The following is a 19,869-nucleotide window of genomic DNA, read 5'->3' on the forward strand; positions in this document are numbered from 1 at the left end:
GTACGTTCAGTGCCCATATTATGTGACTCCACTCGATTTTATTAGGTTTCTTGATTCTACCCTCTCTTTTGATAAAACCATTGTGCACAGATAGAAGGGGCTTGAAGGTCAGTCCATTCAGGATTCCTTAGAGTAGATAGTTCTCTCTTCAAAGAGTTTTCCCCTTTTTCTTGATGTTGAATTCCCCTTAACCTGTGCCAGGTTTCTGACTGAAACCTACCTAACACTAGGAGTGACTAATTCCTCTGTTTTCCAGCTTTCTGAGACCAAGATCTTCACTGCCTCTAATGTGTCGTCAGTGCCTCTGCCTGCGGAGAATGTGACAATCACTGCTGGTCAGAGGCAAGTGTGTGGTATAATTCTGTTATCTTTTCCCAAGGGTATCTGCTAAGTTAGTTGTAAGGAAGAATGGCACTGGACCTCTACAGACTCCCATGGTGTTGGTAATAATGATAACCAAATCATATTAGGGTCCTATTAAGTTGATTGGTAGATTTGTAAGAGTTGATATTAGTAATCTACTGAATGGAAATCCCTATATTACAATTTTAAAGCTAACTCTCCCCCAAATAGCCCTTTAATACATAGGTCAGCCTTGTCAGCATCATAGGTATTGATTAAAACTTAGAACTTGTAGTAAGTCAGGTAAAGAGAAGCTGAAAGTGGAAAGTTTTCATTTATTTCTGAATTTGCAGAACTGTTCAATAGTTTCTTCTCTTGCTTAATAATTATGGTCTTTGCTTAGCCCACTGAGTATGGTGATAATTTTTTCCCTAGGATCTGGCTTATGAAATTTTTAGAACTTGAACATAGGTATTGGGGTCAGTAGAGGGAGATAACACTTGTCAGGGAATGTTTTTATCCCCTGAAAGACTCTTGGATTATTTCTAGACCTGGGTATGATAGCTGTTGATTCAGAATGTCCTAAAGAGAAGTGCAATAGGAATAGGATGTTCAGGATGTCATTACCAGAGGTAATGTGTTTTTTGTTTTCATACATCTTTATTGGAGTGTAATTGCTTCACAATGCTGTTAATTTTTGTTGTACAACAAAGTGAATCAGCCATATTCATACATATATCCCCTCTCTCTTGAGCCTTCCTATCCCACCCCTCCAGGTCATTGCAAAGCACCGAGCTGATCTCCCTGTGCTATGCTGCTGCTTCCCAAGAGTTAGCTATTTTACATTTGGTAGTGTATATATGCTGATGCTACTCTCACTTTGCCCCAGCTTCCCCTTCCCCTCCCCCATGTCCTCAAGTCCCTTCTCTATGTCTGTGTCTTTATTCCTGCCCTGCTACTAGGTTCATCAGTACCATTTTTTTTAGATCCTATAAATATGAGTCAGCATACGGTATTTTTCTCTTTCTGACTTCACTCTGTATGACAGATTCTAGCTCCATCCACCTCACTACAAATAACTCAATTTCATTTCTTTTTGTGGCTGAGTAATATTCCATTGTGTATATGTGCCACATCTTCTTTGTCCATTCATCTGTTGATGGACATTTAGGTTGCTTCCGTGTCCTGGCTATTATAAATAGTGCTGCAGTGAACATTGTGGTACATGTCTCTTTTTGAATTACGGTTTTCTCAGAGTATATGCCCAGTAGTGGGATTGCTGGGTCATATAGTAGTTCTGTTTTTCATTTTTTAAGGAACCTCCATACTTTTTTTTTTTTTCTATGATACCAAATATCTGTGATTTTTTTCCACACCAATTCTTCAATTCTCTGACACCAGCTGGGTGTTCTGACACTAACTCTCCAGAGTTAGCGCAGACCCAAGTTGACGGCTCAGTACCACAAGACTGCCTTTATTTACTTCAGGGGTCAGCTGCAAATGGGCCACCTGCACATTTCTGCCCAGACGACTACAAATTTGGGAGTTCTCACAGCCCCCTGCTCAGGTTTAATAATTTGCTAGAATGACTCATATAACTCAGGAAAGAGTTTACTTGCTATCCCTGGTTTATTATAACCAGTACTCAGGAAGAGCCAGATGGAAGAGATGCATAGGGCATGGTATGGGGGTTGGTGGAGCACAGAGCTTCTAAGCCCTCTCTGGGTGTACTGCCCTCCTGGCACATCGATGTGTTCACCATCCCAGAAGGTCACTGAACCTCATTGTTCAAGAGTTTTTAATGAGAGTTTCATTACATAGGCATGATTGATAAAGTCACTGGTGATTGAATTCAGTCTCTAGCTCCTCTTCCTTGCCTAGAAGTGGGTGGAGTGTGGTGGGGCTGAAAGTTCCAACTCTCTAATCACTTTCTTGGTGTTTCTGGTGACCCACCGCCTTCTTGAAACTCTGTGAGGGGTCCCACCCTGAGTTACTTTATTAGCATAAACTGTGGTTGAAAGAGACCAATTATGAAAAACAAACGACACTCCTACTACTCAGGAAATTTGCAAAGCCCCTAGTATATATTTTCATTATATCACAAGTAACTTGAAATATTTTAAAAATTTGGGGAAAAATTCCCCAAACCCTTCTTGTTCCAAAGCTGCTTGAGGATGCCAGCATTCTAGTATGTGGTTTTATATATTAGATATTGGTAATGACAGGTATTCAGTATTAAAATCATGGGTAAAAATTTGTAAATTTTGGCCCAATTATCAAGCTGCTGTATTAAAAGTAACATTTGATATTTCACTAAGTTAATTTCACTAAAATTAAAATATTTAACATTATTAAGGTTGGCAGCCTCATTGGAGCATAGGTAGATACTGTTGTGGCTCTTACAGATCTGTTATTTTGATGAATTAAGCATTTCATGGCTTTGTGTTTCTGGGGAGTGACTTCATTTTGATCTAACCATAATCTGAGTTGGGTGTTGGGGAATGCTGGAATGTTCAGTCATTATTCATCAAGCTCCCATCTCTCCACCAGAATTGACCTTGCTGTTCTGTTGGGGAAGACACCATCTTCAATGGAGAATGATTCATCTAATCTGGATCCATCTCAGGCTCCTTCTCTTGCCCAGCCTCTGGTGTTCAGTAACTCGAAGCAGAGTGCCATATCACAGCCTGCTTCAGGGAACACGTTTTCTCATCACAGTATGGTAAGTAGGAAACATGGTGTATCCTAACCAAACTTTTCTGCAACCCCAGCACATACATACAGTAATTCCTTTCAGTGATACCCAGAGGTTTGGGGCAAGGTAAAGCGTCTTCTTTTGTCTTCCTAGGCTGACTTGGGTGTAGAGATGTCGAGTTGGGTAGTAGGGGTAGTAGGGGATATAGCTCTAGGAGAGGACTTAGCTTTGGACAGACTGAGTCATCTTATAAAAATGAGTTAGGAGACTTCCCTTGTGGTCCAGTGGATTAGACTCCACGCTCCCAATATACGGGGCCCGAGTTCGATCCCTGGTCAGAGAACTAGATCCCACATGCATGCCACAACTAAGAAGCCCACATGCCACAACTAAGACCCAGTGTAGCCAAAATAAATTAATTAATTAAATGTATTTTTTTTAACGTGTAGACTTTAAAAAAAAATGAGTTAATATCATTTACTGAATACTTATTGTGCAAACATCGTTCACTGTTACTCTTGAGTGAAAATCAATGACAACCAATTTTAATACTAATTAGTATTAGTAATACTAATTAAACTTGGATGGAAGGTTGTAGCAGTTCCCTGTCGTTTGTTTTTTGTTTTTTGGCTGCACTGTGCGGCATGTGGGATCTTAGTTCCCCAACCAAGGATTGAACCCATGCCCCCTGCATTGGGAGCACGGAGTCTTAACCCGTGGACCACCCGGGAAGTCCAGCCGTTCCCTTTTTCTTGATAGAGCAGAATTGTCATACGTATTCATTTAAACCAGACATTTCTGAGCTAGGCTTCTAAAAACTTGGGGTCTTCCTGAATCTGCCCACTTATTAGCTATTTCTCCCTTTCTCTGTAAGTGGGGATAAGAGTGCTTGCTGTGCCTATCTTACAGGGTTTCAGGAAGATAAATAAGATAATGGGTAAAGTCTCCACAAATGTGGAAGTAGTGATATTGGTTATTAACTTAGAGCACTTAAGGCAAATGACTTGTTGATTCAGAATATTTTTTAAAATTCAAGGTCATCAATTATAGCAAAGGCTAAATAAACAAAGATGGTCAGTAAATCCTAAAAGTACTGCTTTTTCTCTCTTCTTTCCTGTTTATTTTACTTTCCTGTTTATTTTTTGCTGGAGGGTTACTATAGTTGTAAGAGGTAAGAAACTATGTGTATGCATATACTTTTATTTTTCTAGTAGTAAGGTTAGAGTAATTCAGCTGTAAAACTGCTAAGTCACCTCTAATACAGAGCTGTTAGGTTTTTAAAAAAATAATTTATTTATTTTTGGCTGTGTTGGTCTTCATCGCTGCGCACAAGCTTTCTCTCGTTGCGGCGAGCGGGGGATACTCTTTGCTGCGGTGCTCATGCTTCTCATTGCAGTGGTTTCTCTTGTTGTGGAGCACGGGCTCTAGGTGCGCGGGCTTCAGGAGTTGTGGCACAAGGGCTCAGTAGTCGTGGCTCACAGGCTTAGTTGCTCCACAGCACGTGGGATCTTCCTGGACCAGGGATCGAACCGGTGTCTCCTGCATTGGTATGCGGATTCTTGACCACTGTGCCACCAGGGAAGTCCCACTCTGTTAGTTTTTAACTGTTGTCTTAAAGTAGTTTTTTGTGTTAATAGTAATTTGGTGGTTGATATTCTGCCATGAATGAGTGGTCACAGGAGAGAAAAGGTGGCAGAGAAGGGAGAGGAGTGTTGGGACTAAAAAGGAAAAGAAGGAAGAAACAAAATGGGAAAAAGGTTGTAGGAAGATGTAATGAAGATCAGAAAATAACTACCAACACCTAAGATATATGACTGGAAAATGGGTTAAGTGCTCTGTGTCACTTTTAATTGTCTTTAATGTCTGGAGTTGAAGATTTACACCTAAATCCAAATTCTCATATCAAGAATAAGTTTTCAGTATACTTCCACTTTAACATTCTGTTTAATGTGTGTCATGTGGTATGTGAAACTAAACATAAGTGCTATTCTTTTTTCTCATTACCTGCGTTAATCAGTATGCTATTTAATGTAGTTCTTTTCCATTGAGGACAGAGGTTAGAGGATTAATTTCCCTTAAAATTTAATAGATGTAAGTAATATAGGAGCCCTTCCCCATTATCATAATATATGAATGTTAGGTAATTTTCTATACCTTCTGTGTTTCACGCTTGCAGAATATTTGGTAATCATGCTGTGCGGAATCATCTCTCTGCCGCAATCCTGTACTTTCAACTAGATTTCCAGTGTTTTTGTTCTTGTTTGTATAGTCTTGGGATACAGACTGAAGTGGAAAAGAAAGTCTTACATTGGGTTGGACAGATTGGTTTTGTATAAGCACCGCTTAATGATGAAGATCATGATGTGCTTAAGTAAGAACCTAAGAGAGACTAGACTAAATCTCCTTGGAGGTTCTTTAGAATAGTCAAGGCCCCATGGTTAATCTTCTGGTCTAGGCTGGTAGTTTTACTTGGTAGTAGGGAATAGAGAGAATCCCCCAAAAGCATTAAGAGTAAATTTTGTTTTGTCATCATGATTACCCTGTAGAACTTGGATATACACAGAAAACAATAAAATCATATTGACTCATTACTTGATCATTTAGTGCAGAAGTTGAGATAGCTCCTTGACTTTGCTTCTTTGTCTCTATGCTAGTTATTAGAAACATTGAGATGAAGCTCAGTTAGTTGTTTTTGTTCCTTTTGAGCTGTTCAGTGGAAGGGGTAAAGACTTTAATGGCTGAAGTGAATTTTTTTTTTTTTTTTTTTTTGCGGTACACGGGCCTCTCACTGTTGTGGCCTCTCCCGTTGCGGAGCAAAGGCTCCAGACGCGCAGGCTCAGTGGCCATGGCTCACGGGCGCAGCCACTCCGTGTCATGTGGCATCTTCCTGGATCGGGGCACGAACCCGTGTCCCCTGCATCAGCAGGCGGACTCTCAACCACTGTGCCACCAGGGAAGCCCCTGAAGTGAAATTTTATATCACCTTCATGTTAGCTTAATAATCAAGTATTAGTTGATTTAAAAATTCAAAGGGGAGAAAACCCCTCCAGTCATTAAAGGAGTCCCTGAGAAGGAGGGAGGAGAAAGTGATGGTAATGGTATAAATTTTAATGGCTCTTATTTTTTTGACTGCTTGTTATGTGCCATGCACATATTAAATGCTTTAATCTTGTTTAATCTTCCTACACCTTTATGAGGTACTACTTTTATTCCTATTTTCAGATGAGGAAAATGAGGTACAGACCAGTTACAAGTAATTTTTCCACAATTATTTAACCAGGATTTGAATGTAGTCAGTCTGAGTCCAGAGCTTATGCTGTAATGGACTATTCTATTTTGTGACATTCTTTTTTAAAAAATTTATTTAGTTTTTAGTTTTGGCTGTGTTGGGTCTTCATTGCTGTGCATAGGCTTTCTCCAGGTTCAGCGAGTGGGGGCTACTCTTTGTTGTGGTGCGCGGGCTTCTCACTGTGGTGGCTTCTCTTGTTGCAGAGCATGGGCTCTAGGCGCGTGGGCTTCAGTAGTTGTGGCACGCGGGCTTGGTAGTTGTGGCTCACAGGGTCTAGAGCTCAGGCTCAGTAGTTGTGCGCACAGGCTTAGTTGCTCCGCGGCATGTGGGATCTTCCTGGACCACAGCTTGAACCTGTGTCCCCTGCATTGGCAGGCGTATTCTTAACCACTGTACCACCAGGGAAGCCCCTGGACATTCTTTACTTGTCTTATCTGTACTTGCTCTTAACCAGGATAAGTGTTTTGTTTTTGTTTGTTTGTTTGTTTTTTGAGTAGTTGAACAAAGTTGCTTGGATATGGATTTCTCTAATCTCTGTGTTGATCTACAGGTGAGCATGTTAGGGAAAGGATTTGGTGATGTCGGTGAAGCTAAAGGCAGCAGCACCACAGGCTCCCAGTTCTTGGAGCAATTCAAGACTGCTCAGGCCCTGGCTCAGTTGGCAGCTCAGCATTCTCAATCTGGAACCACCACCACCTCCTCTTGGGACATGGGCTCCACCACACAATCCCCATCGCTGGTGCAGTATGGTGAGAAATATGGAAAGTGATTTGAATTCTTTAAGCATTGGAGCATTACTGCCAAGAAGCTAGCAGGAGTAGGGGTAGAGAATGTGTTCTGAAGTGAGGAGAAGGGCAGCCAACTGGCTCTTTTCCCACAGTGATTTCCCCTGGTGAGATAGGCTCAGTTCAGAAAGCTGGGGAATAATAATTAAATACATAAATTGCGGCTGTATATCTCTATATCTCTTTCATCAAATTTAGCCCTGTACACATTTGCAGTCTTCTGTTGACCTGAGGATGTTTTGGGTTTTGCCTAGGTTTATCTTTAGTATTTGAAAACATCATACTGCCTTTGGGCTTTTCCATTTTAGGACCTTACACTTTAAACATGGACAACTCCTGGATTCCTTTCTTACATAGGCAGGATGGTAGTTTTGATTTCATTAGGTTCTGCTTAACAAATAAAATCCAATGATTGCCACCTATAGAAATGAGATTAAATCTTAAAAGAGGACCTGTTTATATGAGTTTCTGATTCCTGGGGGCCTAGTTCATGGCTCTAGAGCAGGATAATAGCATTTTCTTGAGGTTCACGAACACCTCTGGCCTCATGCTTATTGGATTTCCTCGTGCAGATTTGAAGAACCCAAATGATTCAACAGTGCACAGCCCCTTTACAAAGCGCCAGGCTTTCACCTCATCTTCAACCATGATGGAGGTGTTCCTTCAGGAGAAGCCACCTGCAGTGGCTACCTCCACTGCTGCACCTCCACCCCCGTCTTCTCCTCTGCCAAGCAAATCCACCTCGGCTCCACAAATGTCTCCTGGGTCTTCAGACAACCAATCGTCCAGCCCTCAGCCGGCTCAGCAAAAACTGAAACAGCAGAAGAAAAAAGCCTCCTTGACTTCTAAGGTATATTTGAACTTTTAGATAGATACTATTTTAGGGCAAAGGGGTGTGGGATTTGAGAATTGAGATTGTAAGGGTGTAATTTGGAGGTTTGAAGCAGAATTTTTTTATTAGTCTTACAGTAAGCTTACAGTAAACCATTACTTTTTCTTCTTTACAGATTCCTGCTCTGGCTGTGGAGATGCCTGGCTCGGCAGATATCTCAGGGCTAAATCTGCAGTTTGGGGCGTTGCAGTTTGGGTCAGAGCCTGTCCTTTCTGATTATGAGTCCACCCCCACCACGAGCGCCTCTTCAAGCCAGGCTCCAAGTAGCCTCTATACCAGCACGGCCAGGTAGAGGAAACAGCCGTCATAAGACTTCTTTTATCAGACATTTACCAGTTTTTCTAAATCTCCTGCTGATTCCTAGAACTCTGGACAGGCCAAGCCTCTGATTGAGTGAGAGAAAAGTAGCCAATTGTAGCATTTTGTTGAGCATTTAAAAATATTGTTACTAGGTTTTTCCTAACTCTAAACAGAAATGTATCCCTTGGGCACTTCTAGAATGTCCAGGCACAGTTCCTAGAGACATGTACCCCACCTTTAACAGTACCTTGGCATCTACCACAGCTAAAAATGTGTTTGACACTTTTAGCCCCTTGGTGTGGACTTAAGCCTACAAACGGTGTAGCTTTTAACTCCTAGGAAGGAGGTAACATTAATACATTACACAAGTAAAAGAAACCTTTCCAGTAGAACCTTCCCTGCCTCCTCTGATAGCTATCAGGGAAGGCCATCTTAAGCAGTAGAAAATCCTGGAGGAATTTCAGAGTACTAGGGTATTTTTTTCAATCCTTAGAATTTAAAAATAGAGATGTCTTGCCCCAGCCTAGCTCTGTTGAATCATAATTGCTGTTAATGCATATGAATATTTTAAAAGTTCCTTTCAAGAGAATTTTACTTCATAGGGTTTTTGAGAGGGCCAGGAGCTCAGAATTCCTTAAAATGAACATGAGGAAAAGGTGATTTTTCCCATGTTCAGGGTTCATGTTATGATGGTATCAAAGGGACCAAGAGTAGTATATCCTTTCTACTGACTGTTAGCCTCTTTTTCTAATAACAGCAGCATGTAAGGGAACAAGAAATTTTTCTCTTCCTTTGAGAGTTGAAAATGTTTTTAAACTGGATTCTTAGCTTAGATCCCTGGCTCTATAGGATGTGGAAATTCCTACTGTTCTCAGGAGAAAATTACGGCAGTTTCTTTTATTTGTTGCTGGAATTTTTCTTTTTGATTGTAATCAACTTACACAAGTAGTGGATCTCCACTGTTTTAGTATCAGTGGATCTGCTCTATTCGTCTCTCTCAGATTTTCCTTCTCCATTCCCCACAGTGAATCTTCATCCACAATTTCATCTAACCAGAGTCAGGAGTCTGGTTATCAGAGTGGCCCAATTCAGTCGACAACCTATACCTCCCAAAATAATGCTCAGGGCCCTCTATATGAACAGAGATCCACACAGACTCGGCGGTACCCCAGCTCCATCTCTTCATCACCCCAAAAGGACTTGACTCAGGCAAAGGTATTGGCTTCATGAGCCCCTGGGCATTGGTTAGGAGAATAGTGGGCAAAATCACTGAAATACTAGTGTTTTACTTCTTGACAAATGGTGCTAAGAAACCTCTGAAGTGCTGATTGAGAAGCTGAACCACATTTTTGTGGTTGGTGAAATAAAAGTTCTCTTCACTAACCTTGGAGACTTAGAGCCAGAAGATCATTCTCTTTGCACTAAAGATTCATTCTCTTTAGTAGAATCAGTCTCAACTACCTGTTTTCTCTTCTTGGAAGATCTGATTGCCAGCCTTCTGTGGGTGCATATCAGTAGACCTCACCTTGCTGTGTCTTGGCTTGGTGAGGGGGACAGCATATGCAATGTGGAGTGACTGTCAGATGCAGCCAGCAGAATAGGTGGTTTGGCTGAACTGTCATACTCCCACATCCTCCCCCAGGGGTCACTGGATTTGGACCTTTCCTATGTCTGTTTGTGGTTTGGGATCTCTTCAGCAGTTTGGGCATTGCCTTCTGTTGCCCTGGGTCACACAGAGTTGGTATATCTTATTATTGTTGTTTTTAAATTTTTGTTGTTTTTACTTTGTTTGGGTAGTATACATTATGTTAATCCTTTCATTGTAGAATTTCTCTGAAAGAAATTGGTTGACAGAAGTTAAGCTGAGTCAATGTGCTAACTTGACCTATTCACTTGAGTTTGTCTGTTTCTTATTCCTCTGTTTTTTGTACCAGAATGGCTTCAGTTCTGTGCAGGCCACGCAGTTACAGACCACGCAATCTGTTGAAGGTGAGTGTTCTCCAGGCTTTTTCCTCTCAGTTGTAGTGTTTTTACTCCCCTTTAAATATTTTTGCATTTCGTAGATTGTTGTGAAAAGAGCCCTGCCTCAATGATCAAAACTTCTGGTATAGTCTCAGCTTGGTTCTTTCTACCTTGCTGTTTAATCTCAAACTATCGTAAGTTTCAGGTTCTCTGTCTTGTAACAGTGATAATCCTCTGGATTCTCTTTATTGGACAAATGAGATCAGTGCTGTGAAATGCTTGGAATTTAAAAAAAAAAGGAAAAGATTGTACCTAAATGTTAGTGGTCCATTACTAAATAACTCACACTCTTGTCTTTGGGACAGCCTAGGGCTGTCGTCACCTCTTAATAACTTCCTCTGATGAGGTGAATTCCTTTCTTTATTTCCAGGTGCTACAGGCTCTGCAGTGAAATCTGACTCACCTTCCACTTCTAGCATCCCCCCTCTCAGTGAAACGGTATCTGCAGCTTCCTTACTGACGACAACCAATCAGCACTCATCTTCCTTGGGTGGCTTGAGCCACAATGAGGAGATTCCAAATAGTACCACCGCACAACACAGCAGGTGATTTGGGGTGAGGATGGAGGTTTGGGTTGGTGAGTAGTAATAACAGAGCTCTCTGGTTCTATCTTGTCCTCTCTGCCTAGCAGAGACCACATTAGCTAAGTGGGTAACCTAAAAGCTATGGGAAGTAAAGACAGAGGAGGCTTTTTTCCCTTTTTCAACACCCGTTCTTGCTTTAACTGCTCACTACCCTTGGCTGGCCATTGTGTTTACCATATGATCTCAGGATCTCCTTGGTCCCATATTATGCCTTCTTTGCCTATGTTCTTCTTTTTCTTTTCAATCGATGTACAGTTGATTTACAATGTTGTGTTAATTTCTGCTGTACAGCAAAGTGATTCAGTTATACATATTTTCTTTTTTATATTTTTTTCCATTATGGTTTATCTCACAGGATATTGAATATATTTCTATGTGCTATACGGTAGGACCTTGTTCATCCATTCTATATATACTAGTTTGCATCTGCTAACCCAAAACTCCCCACTCTATCCCTCCCCGCCCCGCCTGCCGGCAACCACAAGTCAGTTCTCTGTGTCTGGCCTGTGTTCTTTTTTTTTTTGCGGTACGTGGGCCTCTCACTGCTGTGGCCTCTCCCGTTGCGGAGCACAGGCTCCAGATGCGCAAACTCAGCGGCCATGGTTCACGGACCCAGCCGCTCCGCAGCATGTGGGATCCTCCTGGACTGGGGAACGAACCCGCGTACCCTGCATTGGCAGGCGGACTCTCAACCACTGCGCCACCAGGGAAGCCCTGGCCTGTGTTCTTGACTGAAGCTCCAGGTCAGGTAACCATAGCCCTGTGGCTAATGGCAGCCTCTTTTACCTTAAAGCACGTTATCTACTCAGCAGAATACCCTTTCGTCATCAACATCTTCTGGGCGCACTTCGACATCCACTCTTTTGGTAAGTGTGATGCTGTAAAAGAGGAAGTATGGTCTTGTTTACACTTAAACAACTATCCAACTGTAGGAGTCTCCCAAGAAGGGAGTCTTGAAAATTTCTTCGTGAGGTGGCAAAATGATAATTCATCTGAAGTTGCAGGAAAGGAGTAAAAAGGATGTTTGAAGCCGAGAGGCAGAAGAATCCAGAAATACTGCAGAGCTGTGGGCCAATTCTCAAAGCCCTGGAAGTGACTTTTTTGATTACACTGTAATTGGGTGGGACTTTGTATGCTATGATAAATTCTGTAAGAACATCCCTTTCTAACTGGTACAGCCATTTTCATTCATTGGTCTGGGGTATGGCAAACATGAGTCCTGAAAATAATCAGCTTGAGTCTGGGCATCCTATGAAAGTAGAGGCCAGATGAGAGCTTTTGGCCAAGGAATTAGTTTCACTGTTGTGATTTTATAACAATTTGTGGAATTAAGCTGAGATGGTAAGGAAGAAAACTAACTTCAGGAGGACCTGTTTTGGGCAAAGGTGTCTGGTGTGTCAAAAGCTTGGGGCAAGGTGTAATGAGGGTTAAGGCTTTCTCAGGAATCTCTCTTTCTTCAAGGGTACTATTTCAGGTTTAAATTCATTAGAACTTGTACTTCTTTCTAGCTTGTGAACTTGTCTGTTGTGCTGGCCTAGTGAAGAAGAATGTGGGAGAGAAGACTATGATATATTTTTCAGACCTAAACTATCTTTTGTCTCCTCATTGGCTAGTCAGTGTTCGTTTCTAGGGAGTTTGTCCCCACTCGCTCTGTTGCCTTTCTGAACAGGGTGATAATGTGCAGTGGGTCTGTTGTTACCATCCTTACCAGATGAATGTTGGGGAATGTGTAGCCAGACAGTATTTAGTAACTTCTTCTAATTACTTTGGCAGAGAGCACCCTAGTACCCTGCCTCAGCCTTTTTAATTGAGAAGTTGGTGCGATATAATCAACAGAAGGGATTGTCTTTCCTGACCTGTTATACTAATCACTGTTTCCTCCTCCTCTCTTCCACTGCACCGCCTTTTTGAAGCACACAAGCGTGGAGAGTGAGGCGAATCTTCATTCTTCCTCCAGCACTTTCTCCACCACATCCAGCACAGTCTCTGCACCTCCCCCAGTGGTCAGTGTCTCTTCCAGTCTCAATAGTGGCAGTAGCTTGGGCCTCAGCCTAGGCAGCAACTCTACCGTCACAGCCTCCACTCGAAGCTCAGTTGCTACAACTTCAGGTAGCCCTGCATAGAAGATGAATTGCATTCCTTTGGTATGAATGAGCAAAGTAATAGTGTGACAAGATAAAAATATAATTTCTCTTTCAGGAAAAGCTCCTCCCAACCTCCCTCCTGGGGTCCCGCCGTTGTTGCCTAATCCATATATTATGGCTCCAGGGCTGTTACATGCCTACCCGGTAAGTGAGACTGAAGGATCGTCTCCAAAAGAGGAAGGTGGTATGGCTATTCTTTATGGCTATGGCTTCAGGTGGAAGAATATAATTAAATAATAAATGAGTGGTTGTCACATGTAAGCAAACAAGTTTTTAATTTTTGTAGTTTTGGAAAAAAATAATTTTTTAGAGAGGAAGGACTAAACCTAGACCAGGTCCTCTACTGTGTATTTTCTCGGGTGAAACACAATTTCTGGGCCTCAGAAGCCAAAGGCCAGAGTGTCTAACTGGAATTCCTTTCAATTTCTTAGGAAATTATTTTCTCTAGTTGGATAGATTCCTAATTTCTGGGGGTCTATGCTGGCTCTGACCAAGTCAGAGTAGAGTTCCCTGACTTAGTCTGGGGCTATCTGAGAATAGGTGACTGACAGTAGTAGCCTTTTGCTCTGTTGTGTCTTGTATCAGCTTCGTGTATTCAGTGCCTATTAAGATGAAGGATATTTAATAAAAAAATTTTTTTTAAACGTCTGGTTTTCAAACTTATGTTTACCAGGGGATTAGAGCGGGGGTCGGGGGGAGGGATAAATTGGAAGATTGGGATTGACATATACACACTACTGTATATAAAACAGATAACTTAATAAGGACCTACCATGTAGCACAGGGAACTCTACTCAATACTCTGTAATGGCCTATATGGGAAAAGAATCTAAAAAGAGTGGCTATATATGTATAACTGATCCACTTTGCTGTACACCTGAAACTAACACAACATCGTAAATCAACTATACTCCAATAAAAATTTAAGAAAAACCAAAAACTTGTTTTTGCCTTTGGAGAGTCTAGAAGAATATTATACAAATGAAACATCCATTAGCACTTTTTTAATAGCTAACACACTACCTTAGTACCCAAACATTAAAGAGTAAAATGCGAATCCTTTCTGAAGGAGATAAATTTTAAGCCATATTTTGAAGGGCAAAGGAGACAAAGGTAGAATAAAGCAGGCTATGTATGTATGACTTGTGCGTACCCTACTGCTACCCAGAGGACAGCCTAGTTGAATCACTGTGTAGCTCAAGGAAAGCTTCAAGACCTTTCATGAATCATGTAATCTCTTTGTATTTCACTTCTTTCTTAAAGAAAATGAAGGAAATAATTTATGTCCTCTTCTTCTTAAGAATGAAGATGAATGTTGATTTATCTTGTCTCTTAGCTCCTTGGTTTGCTACCATCATAACCAGTCCTCATTAATATTGTTACATGTTTGTATCTTTCAGCCACAAGTATATGGTTATGATGACTTGCAGATGCTTCAGACAAGATTTCCATTGGTGAGTATATGGTTGTAGAGCTTAGGAAAAGAAAGTGATCTTAAAATTAATGTTTGGATTATTCCAAATGTTCAGTTGATAAGTCACATACTATAAGATATATTAGAATGTACTTCGAGAGTGGTTCTAACAGAAGGTAATTTTTTTTTTTTTTAATCAGAGTTGTGACATCTTTGAAGTAAACACATTTTAACCTGTTACAAAGCTCAGAGTACTGTGGAGCTCTTGGGATGCTTCCTGTATGTCTCAAACACTTTGATAAATTCCAGAAGGAAGATCTGTTTTCTCAGTAGTAGTAGACTATGAGGGATAATATCTAGAGGTTTGAGAATATTATTGGTGCTGATGGACTTGAAGTGTTTCCTGGTGGGCATACTTGTAGACCTTGCCTGACTGTCCCCATGGCCAGGCAGGGGGGACAGTGTATGCAAGAGTAATATGGAGTTTGTGCCAGTTCAAGCCAGCTTAATCAATGGCTGGATAAATTGCAGTACTCCAACATTCTCTTGCTTCTCACCCTGAATGACATGTCCTCACTTCTGGGAATGAGTGGCATTGAGTCTCTGCTCTTTTCTCTCTCTCTTTCAGGATTACTACAGCATCCCATTTCCCACACCCACCACTCCGCTGACTGGGAGGGATGGTAGCCTGGCCAGCAACCCTTATTCTGGTAGGATTGGGATAGGGAGGTTGTGTTGGCCTTGGTGGCAGAAACCTGATTAGTAGAAGGAAGGGGTCCAGTTCTCACCTTAATTAAGATCTTTGACAGAAGTACAAAATGGATGTGGTAAATCAGGGTTGGTAGATTCAGAATCCTGCTGAAGATGGGCATGTAGCAGCTTGGCTTCTCATCCCACTTTCTGTTGTCTCCCTGTGACTCCGGATGATGTGTTGACTTCTCAGCTATTCTCTAGCTTTTACCAGGAAGTACTGTGGTTGAACTGACCTTCCTCTACTCATCTCTGCTCCTGTTTCTTACTCATGTGGCAGTCTCATTGCCTTGCTAGGCCAGGGCCTGACCTATTGTTGACCTTATTGCCCTGTCATTTTCCCTAACCTAGCATTGTTTTTCAAGTCCAGCATGGAGTTTTCCCCATGGAGGGGAAGCAGAGAAGGAAAGGAGGGGGTGGGGTGGGGAAGAGATGAAAGAAAACAGGTGGGCAGGGAAATCATACAGGAGCTTTATTCTGGGAGCTGGTTTCTGCCACAGTATTGCACAGTCATGCAACATTAGTCCTTGACTAGCACTGTGCAGATTGTGTACTGAGCAGTGCTAAATGGAGCCGCAAAGAAATGGAATTCAAAGCATTGGACTTTAATAGTCTATGAAGGCTCTCCTGGAATCATGTGAAACCAGAAGAGGAAATTCTGCATTGGTGTTGGGGGGTGAAAGTGGCAGATACATTTAGCCTCTCGTGTCACAGGTGACCTCACAAAGTTCGGCCGTGGGGATGCCTCCTCCCCGGCCCCGGCCACAACCTTGGCCCAGCCCCAGCAGAACCAGACACAGACTCACCATACCACGCAGCAGACATTCCTGAACCCGGCGCTGCCTCCTGGCTACAGTTACACCAGCCTGCCATACTACACAGGGGTTCCGGGCCTCCCCAGCACCTTCCAGTATGGGCCTGCTGTGTTCCCTGTAAGTACTTGGGCTTGGTCTTTACTTGTGGTGAAGAGTCCTAGCCCTAGACACTATGCTAGCTGCTTTCAAGGCTAGATGACTTTTTAATAATGAATGAAGAGGAACAGTTTCCACCTCTGGCCTCTTTCTGGCCTGGGAGAGGGAGTGGGGCTGGGATTGGGGTAAGGGATTACCCATTCGTAGAATTAGCTAAAGGGGGAATGTACAGCTTTGCTTCCCTCAGACTCTCATTCATTCCCTGAACCCATTTTGCTAAGTAAACTGTGGACAGCTTACATCAGAGTGGGTAGCCATCTGAATGCCCAGTCTCTGGAGTAGGACGGGTCGGTTGAATGGTACTTTGCTGCCATTTCACTGTAGTTCTGGCCTATTGCTCTTCAGGTGGCTCCTACCTCTTCCAAGCAGCATGGTGTGAATGTCAGTGTGAATGCATCAGCCACCCCTTTCCAACAGCCAAGTGGATATGGGTCTCATGGATACAACACTGGTAAGCTCACCTTGACCCTGGCTGTCATTGGTGTCTATGGGATGTCATTAAATGAGTTTCAGGGAGGAAGATCTGGTGCTTGAGAAAACAGGGTTGATGAGGGTGTGCTGCTGCTCCATGTATGATTGTTAATGTCTGCCTGACTTGGGTGTCTGTCTGAGCAGCACCAACAGAGGAGCTTAATATTAGAATGTGTATCCACTACTCATGACGGGAATGCCCTGGCGCACGAGTTGGCTGTTAGATTATGTTGGCTGGCCTAAACTTTGGGTGGGAAGCAGAGGGCCCCAAGATTTTACTGAGATGTCAGTGGAGGCAAGTGTTAACGTTTAAGGTACTGGTAGTACAATAGGGGATATATTCACTGAATAGAAGAGTTAAGTGGGTTCTTAGCTAGCATGCTGTGGTAGGTTTGGCTTAAATCTCTTTGTAGTACTGCTTTTCTCATGTGGCCCCTTTTTATTGCCTATCTAGAGGGCCTGAGATGTGGAGAGAAAGGAGTAGGGCATGAATACTCAATAGAGGGAGAGTTGGACCTTTAGGTTCCTTCATTTGTATGGCTGGTCTCTTCGCAAAGTCCATTTGCACCTCTGATGGCAGGGAGGGAAATACGGGAATCCTCTGAATGGGTGCTGACCTCAAAGATATTTAGCCTATCCCTTGCTCCCGTACCTGACACCTACTCTCCATTTTTGGAGGACAGGGAGTAAGTGTCTTTGAATAAAACAATTCCATCTACTTTTTTCAGTGCCTTGTAGATGTGTATGGGGAGGAGGTGGTTGCCATTGCTTGGGGTTGGAGTTAAGGGTTGTCCTTTAAAATTCTTAGCTTAGTTATGGTTACATGGTGATTTGGATGGAGCTACATCTGTGTTCTTCACCTTGTATGGGCTCCAGGTGGTTAAAATTGCCCAAGGTTTTCAATTATTGGGAAACTGAGCTGAGCAAAAGGGCAGTAGGTCTGGGATCTAACAGGTGGAGCTTTGAACTGTGTTGTATGACTTAGAGTGGGTCAAGATTTAAACTGAAGAAATCCTGAGAGACCCCAATGAGATTTAATAATACCCAGACTCCTTGTGCCTAGGGCCCCCCTCTCACTGAGCAGGTCCACCCTAGTCTTTGGTGGGGAGGATTATAAGCTTTTGTCTTGGAGTGGCCCTATTCCAAGAATATTAGATTTAGGTCTGAGCTGGACCAGGTTTAAGAATTTGAAGAGGTAGATGATTGGTAATCGAAGAAAATGGCATAACTGATTTTGGAAATCCTAGCTTCTTACTTCCCTTAAGATTTCAGAGACCTCCTATAACAGCCCTTTAAGAATCCCCAGTTCCCAACCCCACAGAGGGCTCTTGTCATCCCATTCCTCATCAACCTCTAAATTCATTTATTTTTATGTATTTGATTCCTTTTAGGAAGAAAATATCCACCCCCTTACAAGCATTTCTGGACGGCAGAGAGCTAATTTGGCCCAAGGCTGGGGGCTGTGTTTTGTGTGTGTGTGTAAATTTGCACTGAAGTCTTGTTTCAGAAACCAGACCACTGAGGAGAGCCTGCTGAGCTGTGGCCATGGCCTGCGTGGCTTGGGGAAATGAGTTGGTGGATACCTTCTGGGCTTTTGAACTTGCCCTTCCCCCATTTCCCTCTCCCCCATGTGTCTGACCCCGTCTTACCCATTTCGAATTCAAGCGGTGCAGCACCTCCTCCGAAGCACCAATGCACACACCTGCTGTTGCTTTTGATTTCTGGAAGGCATGTAGTTCCAACTTGTAACAAAATATTTGTAGTCTTCAATAAACTGTGGTATTTCTTTAGCTAACTCTGGCGTTCTTTCCGTGCATGTCTTTCTGGACACTAGGAACCAATGTTGTGCTGTGGATGAAGGGTGGAGGGTGGCCTTTTCAATCAAACCCCAGCATAGCCAAAGAACTGTTAACTTTTCAGTATGGTGATTTTATTAAGGTGGGGGAGGGGAAGTGGCCTCAGTTCCCAGCCTGTTGATTGGTTAGTCAAGAAAGCTATTTGTAGAAAATGCCCGATTCGCCATGCTTATTATGGCTCTTCACTTTTCCATTTAGATCTTCCCCTTGTCTCTGACATAAGCAGAGGAGAAAGGACAAAAAAGTTCGTGTCGTGTCATTGTGAAAGGCTGAAGAGATGGTGTTCAGAGCTGTTGTTAGGAAAGTATCTTCCAAGGCTTAATTCCCACATCTGGTTCCCAAGGGCCAAGTGGCTGATTGAGATCAGATAAAGTCATTAGTGACCAGCTAGTTGATGACTCAGGCTGTGGAAACTGTTCTAGCCTGGAACATTGTTCTTAGTCCCTCGATGGCTTTTCAGGGATTGTGGATTATTAGTCGTTTTGCACTTGTGGGTATAGCTAAGAATGTGTGGGAGAGATTTGGTTAGACATCTCCTTGACTATGGAAATTCTCATCCCCTCTCAATCCAACTGGTACACCATCAGCCCTTCGTTCATAGAGTTAACTCGGACAGTGAGAACCCTGTCCTTGGTTAATTGGAAACCCAGGTACTTCACTTTCTTTGTATTTGTTCCCAGCCCTCTGGAGTAATTTTGTATTGTGAGTGTGATCAGCTTTCCCAGGGGCTGCCATGCTGGGAGAGATTGGTTCTTGTTTCTCCTCCTGGCCATCCACATTGTGTTTGTATGATCAGCACTGCTTGGGAGTGGGGGTAACCAGGGGGTGTTGACTGTTGGAAGGAAAGCAAGAAAACTCCGTAGTCTGAGGAGATTGCTAATTACTGGTGAATGATAGGTAGGGAAACCAATGCCCATTATTTTCTAGGGTCTCAGATGCTTACACTGAGGCCATTTAGGGCTATGACACAAAGTATTCTCTTTTTTTCCAGCATTTCCAGTTGTTTCAACCAACAGGCCAATTAAGGCCTCTAGACTAGAAGCTGTTTTTTAGCTAGTCCACCCTCTGGAAAGGATGAGACCAGGTAGGGGCACATTAGAACTAAATTCCTCCCTACCACCCGGCTTGAGAGTCGGCCATTTCTCCCATTCTGTATGGGATGACCAAGTGGTGTCAGCAAGCTGTTTGAGCCTTTGCAGTAAAGATCATTGTCTCTTCTGGTTTCCCTCAAAAATGTTCCATTTATATCCTGTCACACCTTACTCTCAACCCTTCCACACAAACCTCCTCATTAGCTTAGCTTTTTCCATAAATGAACTCCTGTTCTTAAAGTTATGCCTATTACCAGTGATTT

The 19,869-nt window shown here is 42.6% G+C and overlaps 1 protein-coding gene and 1 non-coding gene across 16 annotated transcripts in view; both read left to right on the forward strand.

The window, feature by feature from the left end:
* The window catches only part of UBAP2L (ubiquitin associated protein 2 like), a 42,325-nt gene that overhangs the window by 17,569 nt on the left and 4,887 nt on the right, over nucleotides 1-19,869 (forward strand). For 12 of the 15 annotated variants that reach the window (XM_065880376.1, XM_065880386.1, XM_065880357.1 and 9 more), the window contains exons 9-23: nucleotides 257-342; nucleotides 2,893-3,064; nucleotides 6,877-7,075; nucleotides 7,684-7,961; nucleotides 8,119-8,291; nucleotides 9,329-9,518; nucleotides 10,238-10,292; nucleotides 10,696-10,870; nucleotides 11,703-11,775; nucleotides 12,823-13,018; nucleotides 13,109-13,197; nucleotides 14,454-14,507; nucleotides 15,096-15,177; nucleotides 15,932-16,149; nucleotides 16,534-16,639. In XM_065880376.1, the coding sequence (XP_065736448.1) occupies nucleotides 257-342; nucleotides 2,893-3,064; nucleotides 6,877-7,075; nucleotides 7,684-7,961; nucleotides 8,119-8,291; nucleotides 9,329-9,518; nucleotides 10,238-10,292; nucleotides 10,696-10,870; nucleotides 11,703-11,775; nucleotides 12,823-13,018; nucleotides 13,109-13,197; nucleotides 14,454-14,507; nucleotides 15,096-15,177; nucleotides 15,932-16,149; nucleotides 16,534-16,639 (2,146 nt within the window). Of the gene's footprint in view, nucleotides 1-256; nucleotides 343-2,892; nucleotides 3,065-6,876; nucleotides 7,076-7,683; nucleotides 7,962-8,118; nucleotides 8,292-9,328; nucleotides 9,519-10,237; nucleotides 10,293-10,695; nucleotides 10,871-11,702; nucleotides 11,776-12,822; nucleotides 13,019-13,108; nucleotides 13,198-14,453; nucleotides 14,508-15,095; nucleotides 15,178-15,931; nucleotides 16,150-16,533; nucleotides 16,640-18,050; nucleotides 18,455-19,869 lie in introns of those variants that run through there. The other 3 variants (XM_065880414.1, XM_065880423.1, XM_065880431.1) reach the window with 1 other exon arrangement.
* LOC136140966 (small nucleolar RNA SNORA58) lies at nucleotides 14,876-15,011 on the forward strand. The gene has a single exon (XR_010657688.1). It is a non-coding gene; the product is annotated as a small nucleolar RNA SNORA58 (small nucleolar RNA).

This window comes from Phocoena phocoena, chromosome 1, assembly GCF_963924675.1.
Source record: "Phocoena phocoena chromosome 1, mPhoPho1.1, whole genome shotgun sequence".
Classification (NCBI taxonomy): Eukaryota; Metazoa; Chordata; class Mammalia; order Artiodactyla; family Phocoenidae; genus Phocoena; species Phocoena phocoena.